At 54.3% G+C, this 13,579-nt stretch overlaps 1 protein-coding gene across 1 annotated transcript in view; it reads right to left on the bottom strand.

The window, feature by feature from the left end:
* Positions 1-763: 763 nt before the first annotated feature.
* Positions 764-13,579, bottom strand: part of AXIN1 (axin 1) — a 73,590-nt gene continuing 60,774 nt past the window's right edge. The window contains exons 6-10 of the mRNA XM_054211396.1: positions 12,103-12,656; positions 9,408-9,584; positions 7,998-8,243; positions 2,067-2,234; positions 764-1,231 (exon numbers count right to left, since the gene is read on the bottom strand). Of these exons, the coding sequence (XP_054067371.1) occupies positions 1,105-1,231; positions 2,067-2,234; positions 7,998-8,243; positions 9,408-9,584; positions 12,103-12,656 (1,272 nt within the window). The 3' untranslated portion in view covers positions 764-1,104. The remainder of the gene's footprint in view (positions 1,232-2,066; positions 2,235-7,997; positions 8,244-9,407; positions 9,585-12,102; positions 12,657-13,579) is intronic.

Genomic DNA, 13,579 nt, shown 5'->3' with positions numbered 1-13,579 from the left:
CGGCTGCCTCGCTGGGTGACCTGGCCCTACACGAGCCCCAACAGACTGGCACCAACACCCCCCTCGCTCTCAGCAATGCCCTCACGCTGCCCCCCCGAGACACAGAAGCCGACAAAAAATGGTTTACATCCTCAGATTTAGTGTCTCATCAGTTCTCTCCCCTATATTTCTCCTAAAAGGCATCCCCCGACCGAAGCCGGAGCTCGGCACCAGGGGCTTGGGCAACGTCTGTGCTGGGCATACGGGTGCTGGCACTCTGCAGCACCCTCCCGGGAGGCGAACCCTCCCTCAGGGGCAGCAGGTGCATGGGAGGGGGACAAGTGTGGGACTGCGGGATGCCAGCCACATCTCTGAGCTGGTCCTCACACCGCGGGAAGCCCCCAGCCCAGAGAAGCTGGCACCGACCCTTCTGTCCCTTGGGGATTTACTCGGTCGCAAGAAAGCTCAGGAGAAAAATAAAAACCATCCTACCATGTCCAGCAGCTGAGACTGCCAGGGAGGCGAGAGATGGACTCGTTCCAAATGGCTCAATAATCTTCAGGGGTGAGCTGGACCCACAGCCCCTCCGCAGCGTGGCCGCCCCTTCCACGCCGGTGGGGGGAGAGCGGCTCTGACCCCCCCGACGCTCTGAAGCCATCCACGCCAGGGGGAAGCCGGGGCAGGGTGCCGGGAAAGCGAGGAGCAGACGGAGTCTGGCGGATGGCTGTACACTTTGGGTGAGTTCTGCAGTACCTGTATGTTTTACATTTACATAAGAGCACTGTGACATTGGAAATATTTTCCTTTTATTACAATATATCAAAAATATGCAGCTTTAGTAAACAAGGTCATATTACACTTTCTAATGCACTGTACAATGCTACATTACACTTATATTCGTTACGGAGAGGGAGACTGGGCTCCCACTGGCAGGTTCGTGGGGTGAAACGGTGTCCACCGGCAACCCGGAGCTTGCCCAGGTCTGTGCTGGAGCAGGTTGCCACCCTCCACCCTGGGCTTGCCCGGCTGCCCGTGGCAGTAGCACCACCAGCATCCGCCCAGGCCTTCTCCTCCGGTCCCAGAGTCTTTCACAGTCCTGTCCTCATGCCTCAGCAGCCCTGGAGCTTAATCAATCTTTTCCACCTTCCCGATGATTTTCTCTTCAAAGATGGGCAGGATGGTGTCATCCTCCCGCACCTCCTCGAAAACCACACCACAGTCGAACTCGTCACTCACTTTCTTAAAGTAATACCTGAAAAACCAGAAACATGGGGGCAGAGAGGAAAAAAAGCAGGTGAATGATCACGAGGGCAGCACGGTTCCCAAACCCGGGTCCCCAAATCTCTTTGATGCCCCTGAGCTCGTGGTGGATGGCGAGCAGCTCCCTCAGACATGGAGGCAACTGGGGCCACATTTCTGCCCCTGCCCTTCGCCCAGGTAGCCAAAAAGAGTGGCCAGGATCTGTGGTGGCACGTTCAGGGGCTCCAGCCCTGAATCCAAGCCCATTCCCAGCTTTCTCAAAAGCAGTGGCTGGAGGCACCCGTGTTGGTGGAGCATTTCTAGGTAGGCTTTCCTATGGCAGCTCCTACATGGAAGGGGGAACTTGGAGAGCTACACGCCCCACGCCTGGTTGCTTTGGGACTCCGGCAGGACCCAACCTCCCTGTCCTCACCAGAGGAAACTTTGGGAGCAGCCAAAACAGCTCCGGCAATTGGAGGATTTCCCACAGCATCACTGAGCACCAGTTGGTGCTGCTCCTCACCAGCCCAGGGCCCCACAGAGCAGTTCAGCAGCTTCTGTTGAAGGTGCAAACCACGACGCAGGACATTTCTGCTACAAAACGCAATCTCCCTCATCCCTGGAACCTGCTTCTTCAACAGCCAAGGTGCTTTGGCCGTGCTGCCACATCCCCACCACAGCATGCCCTGTGGGACCTCTCCTGGAAAGCTCCAGGAGCCCCCCTGACCTACCTCCACCACGCTCCTTCACCTTGGAGGGGGCAACACTGCTGCGTCCTGGCAGCGGCATCTGCCAGAGGTCACTGACAGTCTGCTGGCACCACACCGCAGGCGGGGAGCAGCCCTTACCTGTAGTTCCCTTTCTTGGTCAGCAGCTCCTTGAACTGTCCCAGCGTCACCACGCGCCCTTTGACGAGGGTGCGGTAAGGGATGGGCTCTCCGCAGAAGTAGTAAGCGACCACGATGTTTTCACAGGGCTGGGACGCGCCACTGCCTGGTCTCTTCTGGGGCTTCAACCTGCCGTGGAAAAATACAAGCGACCTGCTGAGTACCAGCACACCCGCCAGCGCGGGCAGGTCCCACTGCCCCTATCTGCAGAGCCTGGAGGGAGACGCTGAATCAACACCCAGGGCCCTCAGGAGCATCCTTTGCTCCAACCACCAGCTCCCTCGGCACGCTGAGGCCAGCGAAGGAGCGAACAGCACTTGGAAAGGCAGGATGGGGCCAGACGGCAGCTCCAAGGAGGGGGGTAGTTCCTAGCTCAGCCCCTTCGTGCTGAAGAAACCCATCCCTGGGCTTTGAGAGGGGATGGCCCTTCCCGCAGCACCGCCGGCTCGGGGAGTCATCGGAAAGCTCTGGGCAAAGCAGAGCATCCCAAGCCCGCGGCAGCAGACCCAGGTCACCATCAGCACGCTCCTGGTGCGCGCCAGGCACGTAGGGCTGGATGCGTGCTTGGGGATGATAATGCAAACGCTGCTCAGACTGCTCTGGATTATCGCTGGCGCGGCCAAAATAGCTCAGCGCGGCTTTCCGCTGACCTACATCCGCAGGGCTGCGCAGACAGGACTGCTCCTGCTCCCCCGGCTCCCCTGGGCACCTCTCCCAGCGCAGATAGAGGTTGTACGGGCTGGGGCTCCCAGCGGGACACGCTCCAGAGGCTTCGCTGCCTCCCGTGCAGGGTGGCGAGGCAGCCGCCATCCCCAAAACCTCAGCGACTTTAAATCTCCCGTGTTTTCCTGACTCTCAGGATGTTGGTCTGGTCTCTGCTTTCAGCCCACACACCGGGGTTCTGTTACATGGTGCCATCACTAAACCCAAAGTGTCAGCCCAGTCCTAACCCCATTTTCAGAGAGAGACAAAAGTAGCAATAATAAAACTCAGGGTGCTTTGCCCTTCTGTAAGAGCCTTTCATCTGGGGTGCCGTAAATGCTGCGCAAACATTGCAGCAGCCTACACAAACTGGTAACTTGGCATGCGTGGTCTAAGCCAGAGGCACTCTTCTCTTTCAAAGTCCCATAAAACAAATTTGGCAGCTTTAAAAAAATTATTTGAAAAGCACGCTGGATATAAAAGATGATTTTGTATTTACATGACTGGAAAGTTGCTATAAAAAACCAGAATTTGCCAAGCACATGAGGTAATCGCAGGTTTGGAAATGACTCTGACCCTAACCTTTAAACATTGGCTCGTGGGCACAGCACCTTTTTAATGGCGTGCCCACATAAACACCGGCACTGCAAACCAAGACTAAACACAATTTTTTCACCTCTTTCTAAAGGCATGAGAGGTCTAAAGTTCAGCTGAACAACCCTCTTGGTGCCTGCTCTGCCTGGGAGCCCTTTGGAGAAGATGCAGCATCCTGAGCGGCAAGGGTCCACTGCCGGCGCCAGCAGAGATCTCCCAGCCTCTCCCATTGCCATATCAAAGCACAGGATGCCCTTTAGCGAAGAAAAACATTAAGGAACTGAATCATCGTTGGAAAAAAAAAAAAGAAAAAAAAAAAGAGGCATTTAAAGGAAAAATGGGTCATAAATTGAGGCAAATTCTGTGAACCCTGTGAGCCAGAAGTTAATTGAAGAGGTTTGGAAAACCTCAAAGTCCCTAAGCTTCTCTTAATCCCGCTAGAAACGAGTTGTGACCAAGAGAGAGCTGCTGCATGCCCGGGGACCTGGCACCTGGGGGCATGGGGACACAGCTGTGTGCCCCACGCAGGAAGCAAAGCCAGTTCCCCCGGGCTGGCGTTCTCCTTCGCCTGGGGAGATGGAAAGGAGCCCCCTGCAGAGCTCTGCCATGGTAGAAGCGAGAGGGGGACCATGCTGGTGGCTGGGAGCCTTCCTCCTCCCGCCGCGTAATTCATCTCTGAAAGGATGTTTCTCAACGTGCTCATCTCTTTCCAGAGCAGAGATGTGCCCGAAAATGACGCCTGAAATGATGCCCGAAAGCAGAAACTCTGCACTGCTTCACAGAACTAGAGTTAAAAACAAGCCCTGTGGTTTTGGATCCCCTGCTTTTGCCATAAATCAAAGCAGGGGTGAATGGCTGCGGTGCCTCCGAGCTCCTGGGACCGAACAAGGCCATGCAGCGGGACCAGACAGCCAGGAGCAGGATACACACGCATCCCGAACCGCAGCCACCTTCTTCTAGCAGGCTGAAGGAGGGCTGATGAATAAGGAATCATTGCAAATGTAATTTTCCAAGAGTTTCTCTCAGGAGAGCAAGACAACACAACTGTCTCCGCTTTCGTCATCACCAAGAGGTCTCCTGAGAGACCTCCACGCTTACCCAAACAGGCCACCAGGCCGTGTCTGAGCTCTGCCTCATTACAGCTTCCAGCTGCACCCATCTCCTGGGTGGCAGTGCGACGCAGAAACACAGCCAGGTTTGCTGCCTTTGTCACAGGCACAAAATGTTATCCGGTAAGGAAACAGCAGCACTCATCTGGCTCATCGCATCCGCATTCCAGGCCTGATTTCTTAGCCGTATAACCCAGTGGTGCCATAACAGCACCACTAAGTCTGGGTTCCAGCACCAATCCAACCTCGCTGGATGCAGAGAGGAGGTGCCCAGCTCGCTCCAACTCAGCCCAAAGGCTTTGGAAAGCCTGACACGCACCCAGCAGATGCTACTTTGGGAGGTGTCCCAGCAGCCAGCTCTGCTCCTCTTCCAGGCTTGATCCAACCCAATTAATTCCAAACCAAGCTCACGCTAACCTTCTCTCTGCCTGCAAAAATGTTTTCTCTGAAGAGCTGGTAGGAATCACTTCATCCAGCTGCAAACAGAAGCAAGCTGTGACACTGAGCTACAGAAAATAACGGAATCACGGAATTTTTCAGAGTTGGAAGTGACCTCTAGAGATCATCTGGTCCAACTCCCCTGCTAAAGCAGGATTGCCCAGAGCACATTACTCAGGACTGCATCCAGGTGGGTCTTGAAAGTCTCCAAAGAAGGGGACTCCACAACCTCCCTGGGCAGCCTGTTACAGTGCTCTGTCACCCTCACCGTAAAGAAGTTTTTTCTCATATTTGATCGGAACTTCCTATGTTCCAGCTTGTGCCTGTTACCCCTCGTCCTGTTACTGGGAACCGCTGAAAAGAGTCTGGCTCCATCCTCCTTAAACCCACCCTTTAGATACTTGTCAACATTACTAAAGTCTCCCCTCGGCCTTCTCTTCTCCAGGCTAAAGAGTCCCAGCTCTCTCAGCCTTTCCTCATAAGGGAGATGCTCCAACCCCTCCATCATCTTTGTTGCCCTACGCTGGACTCTCTCCAGTAGTTCCCTGTCCCTCTTGAACTGGGCAGCCCAGAACTGGACACAATATTCCAGTTGTGGCCTCACCAGTGCAGAGTAGAGGGGGAGAATGACCTCCCTTGCCCTGCTGGCCACACTCTTCCCTAGGCAGCCCAGAATTCCATTGGCCTTCTTGGCGACAAGGGCACATTGCTTGCTCATGGATAATTTACTGTCTGCCAAGACGCCCACATCCTTTTCTTCAGAGCTGCTTTCCAGCAGGCCCACCCCTAACCTATACTGGTGCCTGACATTCTTCCTCCCCAGGCGCAGGACCCTACGCTTGTCCTTGTTGAACCTCATTAGGTTCTTCTCTGCCCAGCTCTCCGGCCTGTCTAGGTCACGCTGGATGGCAGCACGGCCCTCTGCGGTGTCAGCCACCCCACCCAGTTTGGTATCATCAGCGAACTTGCTGAGCATACACTCAAAACCTGGCTGTACATGCACGAAACCTGATGTTGACCAGGACACACGTGCTGGATCTGCAGGTCACTCAGTACCGGACGCTCAATCCTGCATTGCCTGCTAGCAGCAGCCATCTCGTGTCTATGATTCCCAGTTTCTAGCAGGGCAGTGCTGGGGTGGGAGCGGGGCTGCTGGCACCCCCAGCCAGAGCAGCAGGGAAGGGCACGGCTGGCGAGGGCTGTGCCGCAGGAGAGCGGCTGGTGAGCCGTCACCGTGCCAGCGAGGGCAGCTTGGCCAGACAAAGCTGGCAGGGTGCGTTCTCCTCCCGCAGCCAGCTCCAGCCGGTGCCCCAAGGACACCTCTGGGCTCACCTCCACCTCCCCTGCGCCGTGGCTTCCCCAGGGCTGCCGACAAACCTGGGCACTGGCTCCAATTTCCCAGAGCTCTCCGAAGCTCCCCACTGAAATAAATGGTGTTTTCACATTAACTCCCCTCTCTGTTTCTCCTTGGCTCCCCAGCCGGCTTTGGGCAGCCCCTCTCAGAAGAGACTCGGGGTCTGTTTTCAGGCAGACTCCCGTGCTAACCATAGCAGGAGCTCTCTAAAAAGCCGCTCGCTCAGGTGTGCTTCGGCTGGAGCACCCAATCCTGCCAAATCCCAGCAGAGGGATTTCAATACCCAGAAACCCCTGGATCCCCAGGGACCACTGCGTCCATTCTTGCCTGCTACTGGACACGAGCACTTTTGCTTTCCATGAGCAGTTCCCCTCGGTGAACATGGTTCCTTGGTTTTCCAGGCATCGGGTGGGCCGAGGGGATCCCTGCATCACCGGGAGAAGAGCTGGACCCCGTGGGGAGGCAGCATGAGCAGAGCAGCCCAGCACTGGCACCGCTCAGCCTGTCCTCCTGCTGCTCCGCACGGCATTTACCACAATGCCATGGGGCTCCTACAAAAACCACGGTTGCAATACATGCCAAATTATTATTAAAGTATTAATTGCATACGCATATAGCCCCGGTCGGTGTTTCCAAAGTGTGGATCTGCATCTATAAATTTCTGGGGAAGGTGCATCAATCTAGTAAATAACTCTACTAATAAACACTACCCAATTACACCAAGATCAAATAAACTTGGCTTAACCTGACTTGGGAGAGTCCTCTAATTGCCTGCCTTTCAATCAACGCTCTGACATAAATACGCAGAAGTCTGCTACATGGTCACTGCAAGCAAAAATAATCGGAGGCTGGCAATTAAAAGAGCCTCTTTTTTAAATTACACTTGTGCTTCTAAGTGTCAGACGCTGAAGTTTCAAGTTTTCAGAATACAGCTATAAAGCTGTGAAAGGTTTTTAATGGACAAAGTGCTTTTAGCTGTTAACAGTAATTAGCTAACACTTCCAAAGCACTTTTCATCCGAGAGCTCCATGTGCCTTGCAAAGCATCTTCCCTGAAAGATAACAAAGGAGCAGGAGAATTAGCTCTGCAGGAAGCATTAAGCCGAGTCAGAGGAAGATGCAGTGATTTGGACGGGCCGTGCAGCGAGTCGGTGCTGCTGCAGTGGGACAGCAGCGCAGTGCTCCCATCCAGATGCCATGGGTAGCCTTTGCCGGAAGCCTGCAGGAGATGCAGGTAAAGAGCCAATACATACTCTTCTTCTGCACTTAATTTTGCTGCATCCTGCTGAATTCTGCTCCTGCACCGACCTTTGAAATTCTCGTGAGAGTGTGAACAAGCCGAGAGTCAGCGAGTACCAGGGGCAGAGCTCTCCCATACCGTGCCCCTTCTAGACAGGCTCCCCCTACCCAGCTCCTCCTCAAGCTCTCAGCAGCCCCTTCCCCACCCCACCAAGAGCATTTCCAGCCTCTCCATCCACAAACTACAAGCCCAAGCCCTCACGGTGGGTTTTGGCATTTGCATCGCCATGTTAGAGGGACTGGGGCAGATTTCTCTGACCTCTCTACATATGCCTCCACCCAGTTGGTGCTGGGAGCTGGAGACCAGAGCAGAGGGCAGTGGACATCTCCCTCAGCTGCCCATCTTCAGAGCAGTCCCCCCTTCCTTCCCGCGTACAATCAGACCCTATCACCATACCTTTGTTTAACGGGGAGTTTTCCAGCCCTTTTTTCCTCCTCTTCCAGCCTCCTGCGAGCTTCTTCCAGCTGGGTGAGAGGGTTGGGGGCTGGATTGGGCGGCATTGTAGGATCTTGGATGAAGGGGTGAGAAGGCTGGACGACGTTTCGGAGCTGGGCACTGACCCACGGATGCACCGCAACAGGTCGCTCAATGGAGAGGGGTCGGACCATATCATGGGACAGCTGCTTCTTAGCACCTGAAGAGCTACACACAACACAAAGGTGTTACACAGACTGCCGAGCCGCTTCGGACAGGCACACAGTCACTCCTAGATGGACCTACTGCTTCTACAGCTGGACACAGGCACCACTGAGAAGCTCCTTACAGCACGGCTTCCAAGGGACAGGGGAGCACCATCCACCTCTAGAGAAGATTTCAGAACAGCGAGTCCTGAGACATCAGGGTGAGCAACCCAACCCTGACACAAAGCCCACAGATCTGTTTAAGGGCTCTCATCAAGTCCACAATACATCAAAATAAAACCAGCAAAAGGCAGCTCCACCATTTGTGACATTCCCCCAGAAGATGCCCTCCTGTGTGCTGCTGACGTTCCCAGGCTGGGAACCTCTCCATGAACCACATCTCCAGGGAAAGGGATGTTGCAGGGATGTCCTCGCCCTTCCCCAGCGCCAGCAACAGAACCTGCTGCATGACTTCACGGTGGCCTGGCACTGCCCATGGCTCTGGCACTCGGCCCCAGCTGTGGGCAGTGCAACCCTCCCTGGCCTCTACCATCCAGCAAGAGAAGAAACCACCAGCAGTTTCACCACTCAGCCACCAGCACAGCTGCGTCACAGGGGACGAGACCCCAGATCCCTCTCGTCAACACCCGGATCCATGCCCGCAGGAGATGTGCTTGACTCCAAGAGAGATTCCTGAGACAGTCACGTCCTCAGCTCCACTCTAGGCCATCCCAGAGGATGCTCCCAGCGAGCCGAAATGCTGGGCAACCCTGAGCCACGCTAAACTCCTTACTCAGGACCAATGGCACCAGTGCAGCAGGTCCAACGTTTCTATCAGCACCTTGCAGGAGTAACAGGCATTTACATACAGCAAATGCTTAAAGGAAAAATACTGCCTACTGTGTGCTGCGTTATCCACCTCGGAACCACAGCAGCAATCCATGAGATTCCCCTGGGGCTGCAACCTCCCCACCATGGCCACAAGCCATCCTTCAGAAAAAACCTGCCCTTACAGCCCCTGAGCAATCCTCAGTCTCCAAAGGGTCTAAACCCTTGTGCCTGGTGGATTCTTGTCTTCCCAAGATCTCCAGGAACAAGGCAGACTGACGGAGAGTCTAGACACACATGCCTTGTGCAGGGGATGCAGTACAACAGCGTGAAGACCCCTCGCTCTGCCAGCCCTTACCCATGGTTTGTTTTCTTATGCCTGCTGATCTCCTTCTCTCCTTCTATGATCCACTGAAGGATCTTCTGGTTTCTCTCCACGTCTTCAGGAGATCCTGGCATCTCATAGCTGGCACCATCACTTTTCCCTGAATCGGTCTTCTTAACATTTCTTTTTGAGAGCAGACTGGCTTTCCCACTGCAAAGAACAAAGCTTGAGACATTAGCGCTTCGCCTAAGCCAAACCACCGCAGACCACGGCAGAGGATGGACATGTCTATCTCCAGACATACTCAGCCCTGCCGGGGTCTGGTGCTGCCTGCAGTGCAGACGTGGCGCTGGCTGCCTTCCACAGCCCCCTGGCGCTACCACAGCTCAAACGAACCGTGCTGCAGCTGAGGCTAAGAGCAAGACCAGCCTGACCTGGGCACAGCAGCCACCTCCGTCTGGCCACCTGCGCGGAAAGGGAGCTTCTCTTCTGGCCAAATGAGCCCAGCAGATCCCCCACCACGCGAAGGGTTGTGTTAAACCCCTGGCTCTTTGCTCAGATCCAGGGTTGTGTTAAACCCCTGGCTCTTCGCTCAGAGCAGGAGGTTCATCCTGGTGCTGCAGTCCATCGGCTGCCTCTCCATGCCAGACCACTGCTGGAAACCTGAGCCCTTCCCGTCACCCCCCAGATTCACTGACACCCCAACCTGCTGGTTTGCCATGCTGAGCACTTGCTTCTCACCCCCCACATCATGGTGGAAGATCACATCCTAGCAGGGGGAACTGCCTTCTGCGGGCTCTCATGCCCTGGGAAGTGCAGCCACCTCAAACACAGTAGCCAGACAGACGCCAGGCAGTAGCCAACACTCCGGCTTTGCTCATGGCGGCAGAAAAGGCTCACACAGGAACATCACCGCTCCTTGCCCACATCCATGCCCACGTGCCCAGCTGGGCAGCCCCATGCTCACGAGGCCATGCAGAACTCACCCCTGCTGGCCTGTCACTGCCACAGCCTGTGATTTCATGGGACCCCCACCATCCTAATCGCCCACCCGCTTTACTCCATAGGACCTCCCTACTGCTGCATCTGCGTGCTCACTAACACACACAGGAAAAATAACCTTAATGCCACAGAGGAGTAACAGGCCCCCAGTCAACTTTGCTGATTTTTTGGGCAAAAAAGCCTGCAGAGGGGTTGTTGAAGATCTACAAAGGCAGGGCAAACTGTCAGTTCATTCTCAGCTTCTCCCCACACAATGGCTACTGGGTATCAAATGAAATTCTCCAGCAGCAGGTTCAGTGCGAACACACAACAAAAGCCCTTTTCTGCAGGTTGTAATCAAATGGCAGAGACGGCCGTGGGGGGCTGGGGGGACAGCAGCCCACCTGGGTTCAACAAGGAGCCAGACAAGCCACTGCAAGAGACTGCTGGCTGCCGAACAAGACTGTTCAGATGCGAACTCTTGTCTTGTGAACCCAGGGATTGTCAGGAACTGGGAGTTTGTGCCAGAGGAAGGACAGCTCTGAATGTGCCCTCTGAAATTCCCCTTACATACGTGCTATAGTTGGTGCTAGAGAGAAGTCCTGTTTCTAGATGGGGCTTTGGGTTCAGCCAGCATGGCCAGGCTCATGCTCTGTTGAAGCAACAACCCTTTCCCTACAGAAACAGGGCAGATTTAAGTGCTTCTCCCTCCCTGGAGAGCAGTTTCCCTCGGCTGCTTCTGCTCCCAGGCTGCAGACCCAGCCATCTGCCTTCACTAAATATTCCACCCCTGGTACACTGCAAAGCATCACCCCAAACCCACAGCCTTGGGGGACCAGCCGCGCTCAGGGTGAGCACAGCTCTCCCCCGCGGCTGCTCCGTCACCATTTATTATCCCAGGCAGTCCCGAGCTCCGCTCTCCCCTTTGCATTCATCCACTAACAGGACTAGCAAAACCCAACGCAGCGGAGAAGGAGCTTCGCCTTCTCCCCTCAGCACGGAGGGGATGGAGGAATTCAAACGGCCAAGGGAATCACAGAATGGTTTAGGTTGGAAGGGACCTTAAAGATCACCTAGTTCCAACCCCCCTGCCCTGGGCAGGGACACCTCCCACTAGACCAGGCTGCTCAAAGCCCCATCCAACCTGGCCTTGATGGACAAAAGCCTGTAAGGAAGCAATATGTCTGTCTTGGGCAGAGGGAGAGGAGAACATCCCCCTGGGACAGGATGCCACAGCAGCACCGCAGCATCCCCGGCTTTGTTAGGAAGAGAAAGGAGCCCTCTGGTGAACAGGTTAGGCCTTGCAATAAGGAGGGCTTTTTTGTCCTCTCATAAACACCTCAGGAGACCGGTTTCTGTAACCCAGACCCCAAGACACAGCCCTGTACTTAGCAACTCCTGATGCACGGGGAAGTAGACCAGCATCTGCAATTTCTAAGCACCCTCACCGCTTTAAAGAGCAGAAAAACTACTTTAAACCCAAGGTCATTAAAAATCCTGGTCAGAGGATGTTTTTCAGCACCAGATCACAGAGGTGAAAAGGCATCTATAAGGGTTATGGGGGACATACCCATTTCTGAAGAGGAAGAGCAGTGTGAGGCCCTTAAACCATATCCCAGCACAGGCTTTCAAAAGAAAACATGGTTCAACCACCCTGTTTTCACCGGCACACTACAGCCCATTTATGACAGAGCTTCCTAGAGAAGCCACAGCTCTGGGAATCCCATTGGGTCTTGCCTTGACTCACCTGTAGCCTAAAGAGTCCATGGGGACAGGGGCCATGCCCAAGTTTTCAGTGTAGTTCCGTGACTTTGTTGCATAGTTATGTGAATCTACATTCCAAGCAAAGCTGTTCTGCACTCGCTGCGTGGCCTCGGCCTCGATCTGCTCTTTTGGTTTCATCACGCTGTGGTGATGGATGTGGTGGTAGACATGTTTATGGTGGTATAAGTTAGCTGCATCCAGTTTCATTCCTGATTTTGTTGCATGCTTGCCATGCCCTGGGGGAATTGTTCCTAGTGTCCCTGACAGCTTTCCTAAGTGGCCGCTTTCCGGGGACCGTGGCTTAGGAGAGTGGCGGCCAGGTCCTGGAGACTGGCAGCCTGGTGTTTTCATCACACGCTGGACATGTTCATCAAGGATACTTTCTGGGTTCTCTTCATGGGCATCTCTCATCTGCATTCCAGCACAGCCCATCTCAGAGTAACGAGGAGTGAAGTGATGAAAGGCTTGGGCGGAAGGCATCTTGTGGCTAATGACCGAGGGACCAGAAGAGATATCTGCATCCTCACCTTCTTCTTCCTGCAAGAAACACAAGGACAATCAGAGAATGACAGCAGGATGGCAGGGTCTCTAGCCGCACCTCCTGCTCGCAGCTGGACTGCTGCCAACCCTTGAAAGGGTCAGGCCTGGCTTTGTCCAACCAGATCTTGCAAACCTTCAAGACGGAGATCCACCACCCCTCTCTGGAGACCTGTCCCAGACTGTGCCACCCTCCTGCAGTCTTGCTGCCACCAAGCAGAGCTGCTCAGGTCTCTGTACCTGCTTTTTGAGCCACCATGAGCGAGGGTCTCCACACATCACCCAAACAGACCAAGGCCACCTCTGACAGGGTGCCCACACATCACAACCAGGGTTTACAGATGCAGCTTTCTGATGGGCGTAACAATTCAATTGGATGTATGAGTGGGCAGAACCTTACTAAAAAGCTCCTTAAGTCCCTTGAAAGTGGGTCTGTAACAACCAGCAGTGGAAACACAACTCACCGCGCTGTACCTGTGACTTCCTATGAGCCTTCAGTGAGGCACGGCTTCAAAACCCATCAGATAAAGCCCAAAGTTACAGGACATGCAGCAAAACAGTTCTCGAGTCAGGTGAGACCAGGGAGATTTCTCACCCGAATGACTATTTCACAAGGCAAAGCCAACAGCCAGCTTGTAATAGGAGGGAACAACTGAAGGTCGACAGCAGCATGAATAGTTTTAAAAATCAAACACCGATTTCTCCTGGGCATGTTAAGGCTGGAGTGAAACCCTTCACGCAGATAAAGAAACGGGTTGGAACTAACTGCTTGTTCTTGTAGTTCACAACGGTCTAGGACACGCTGTTAGCGGCTCTTAAGTCCTTGCCAGGAAGAATAAAACTCCTCCATGCTGACAGCCACAGTTTTGATGCTGACAAACTACTTTACGCTCCAACATAAACTCAGATATTTATGAAGTTTC

This window comes from Rissa tridactyla, chromosome 8, assembly GCF_028500815.1.
Source record: "Rissa tridactyla isolate bRisTri1 chromosome 8, bRisTri1.patW.cur.20221130, whole genome shotgun sequence".
In the NCBI taxonomy this organism is placed as follows: Eukaryota; Metazoa; Chordata; class Aves; order Charadriiformes; family Laridae; genus Rissa; species Rissa tridactyla.
The sequence above is the reverse complement of the archived record's forward strand: the minus strand, read 5'-3'. Positions and strand labels throughout refer to the sequence as shown.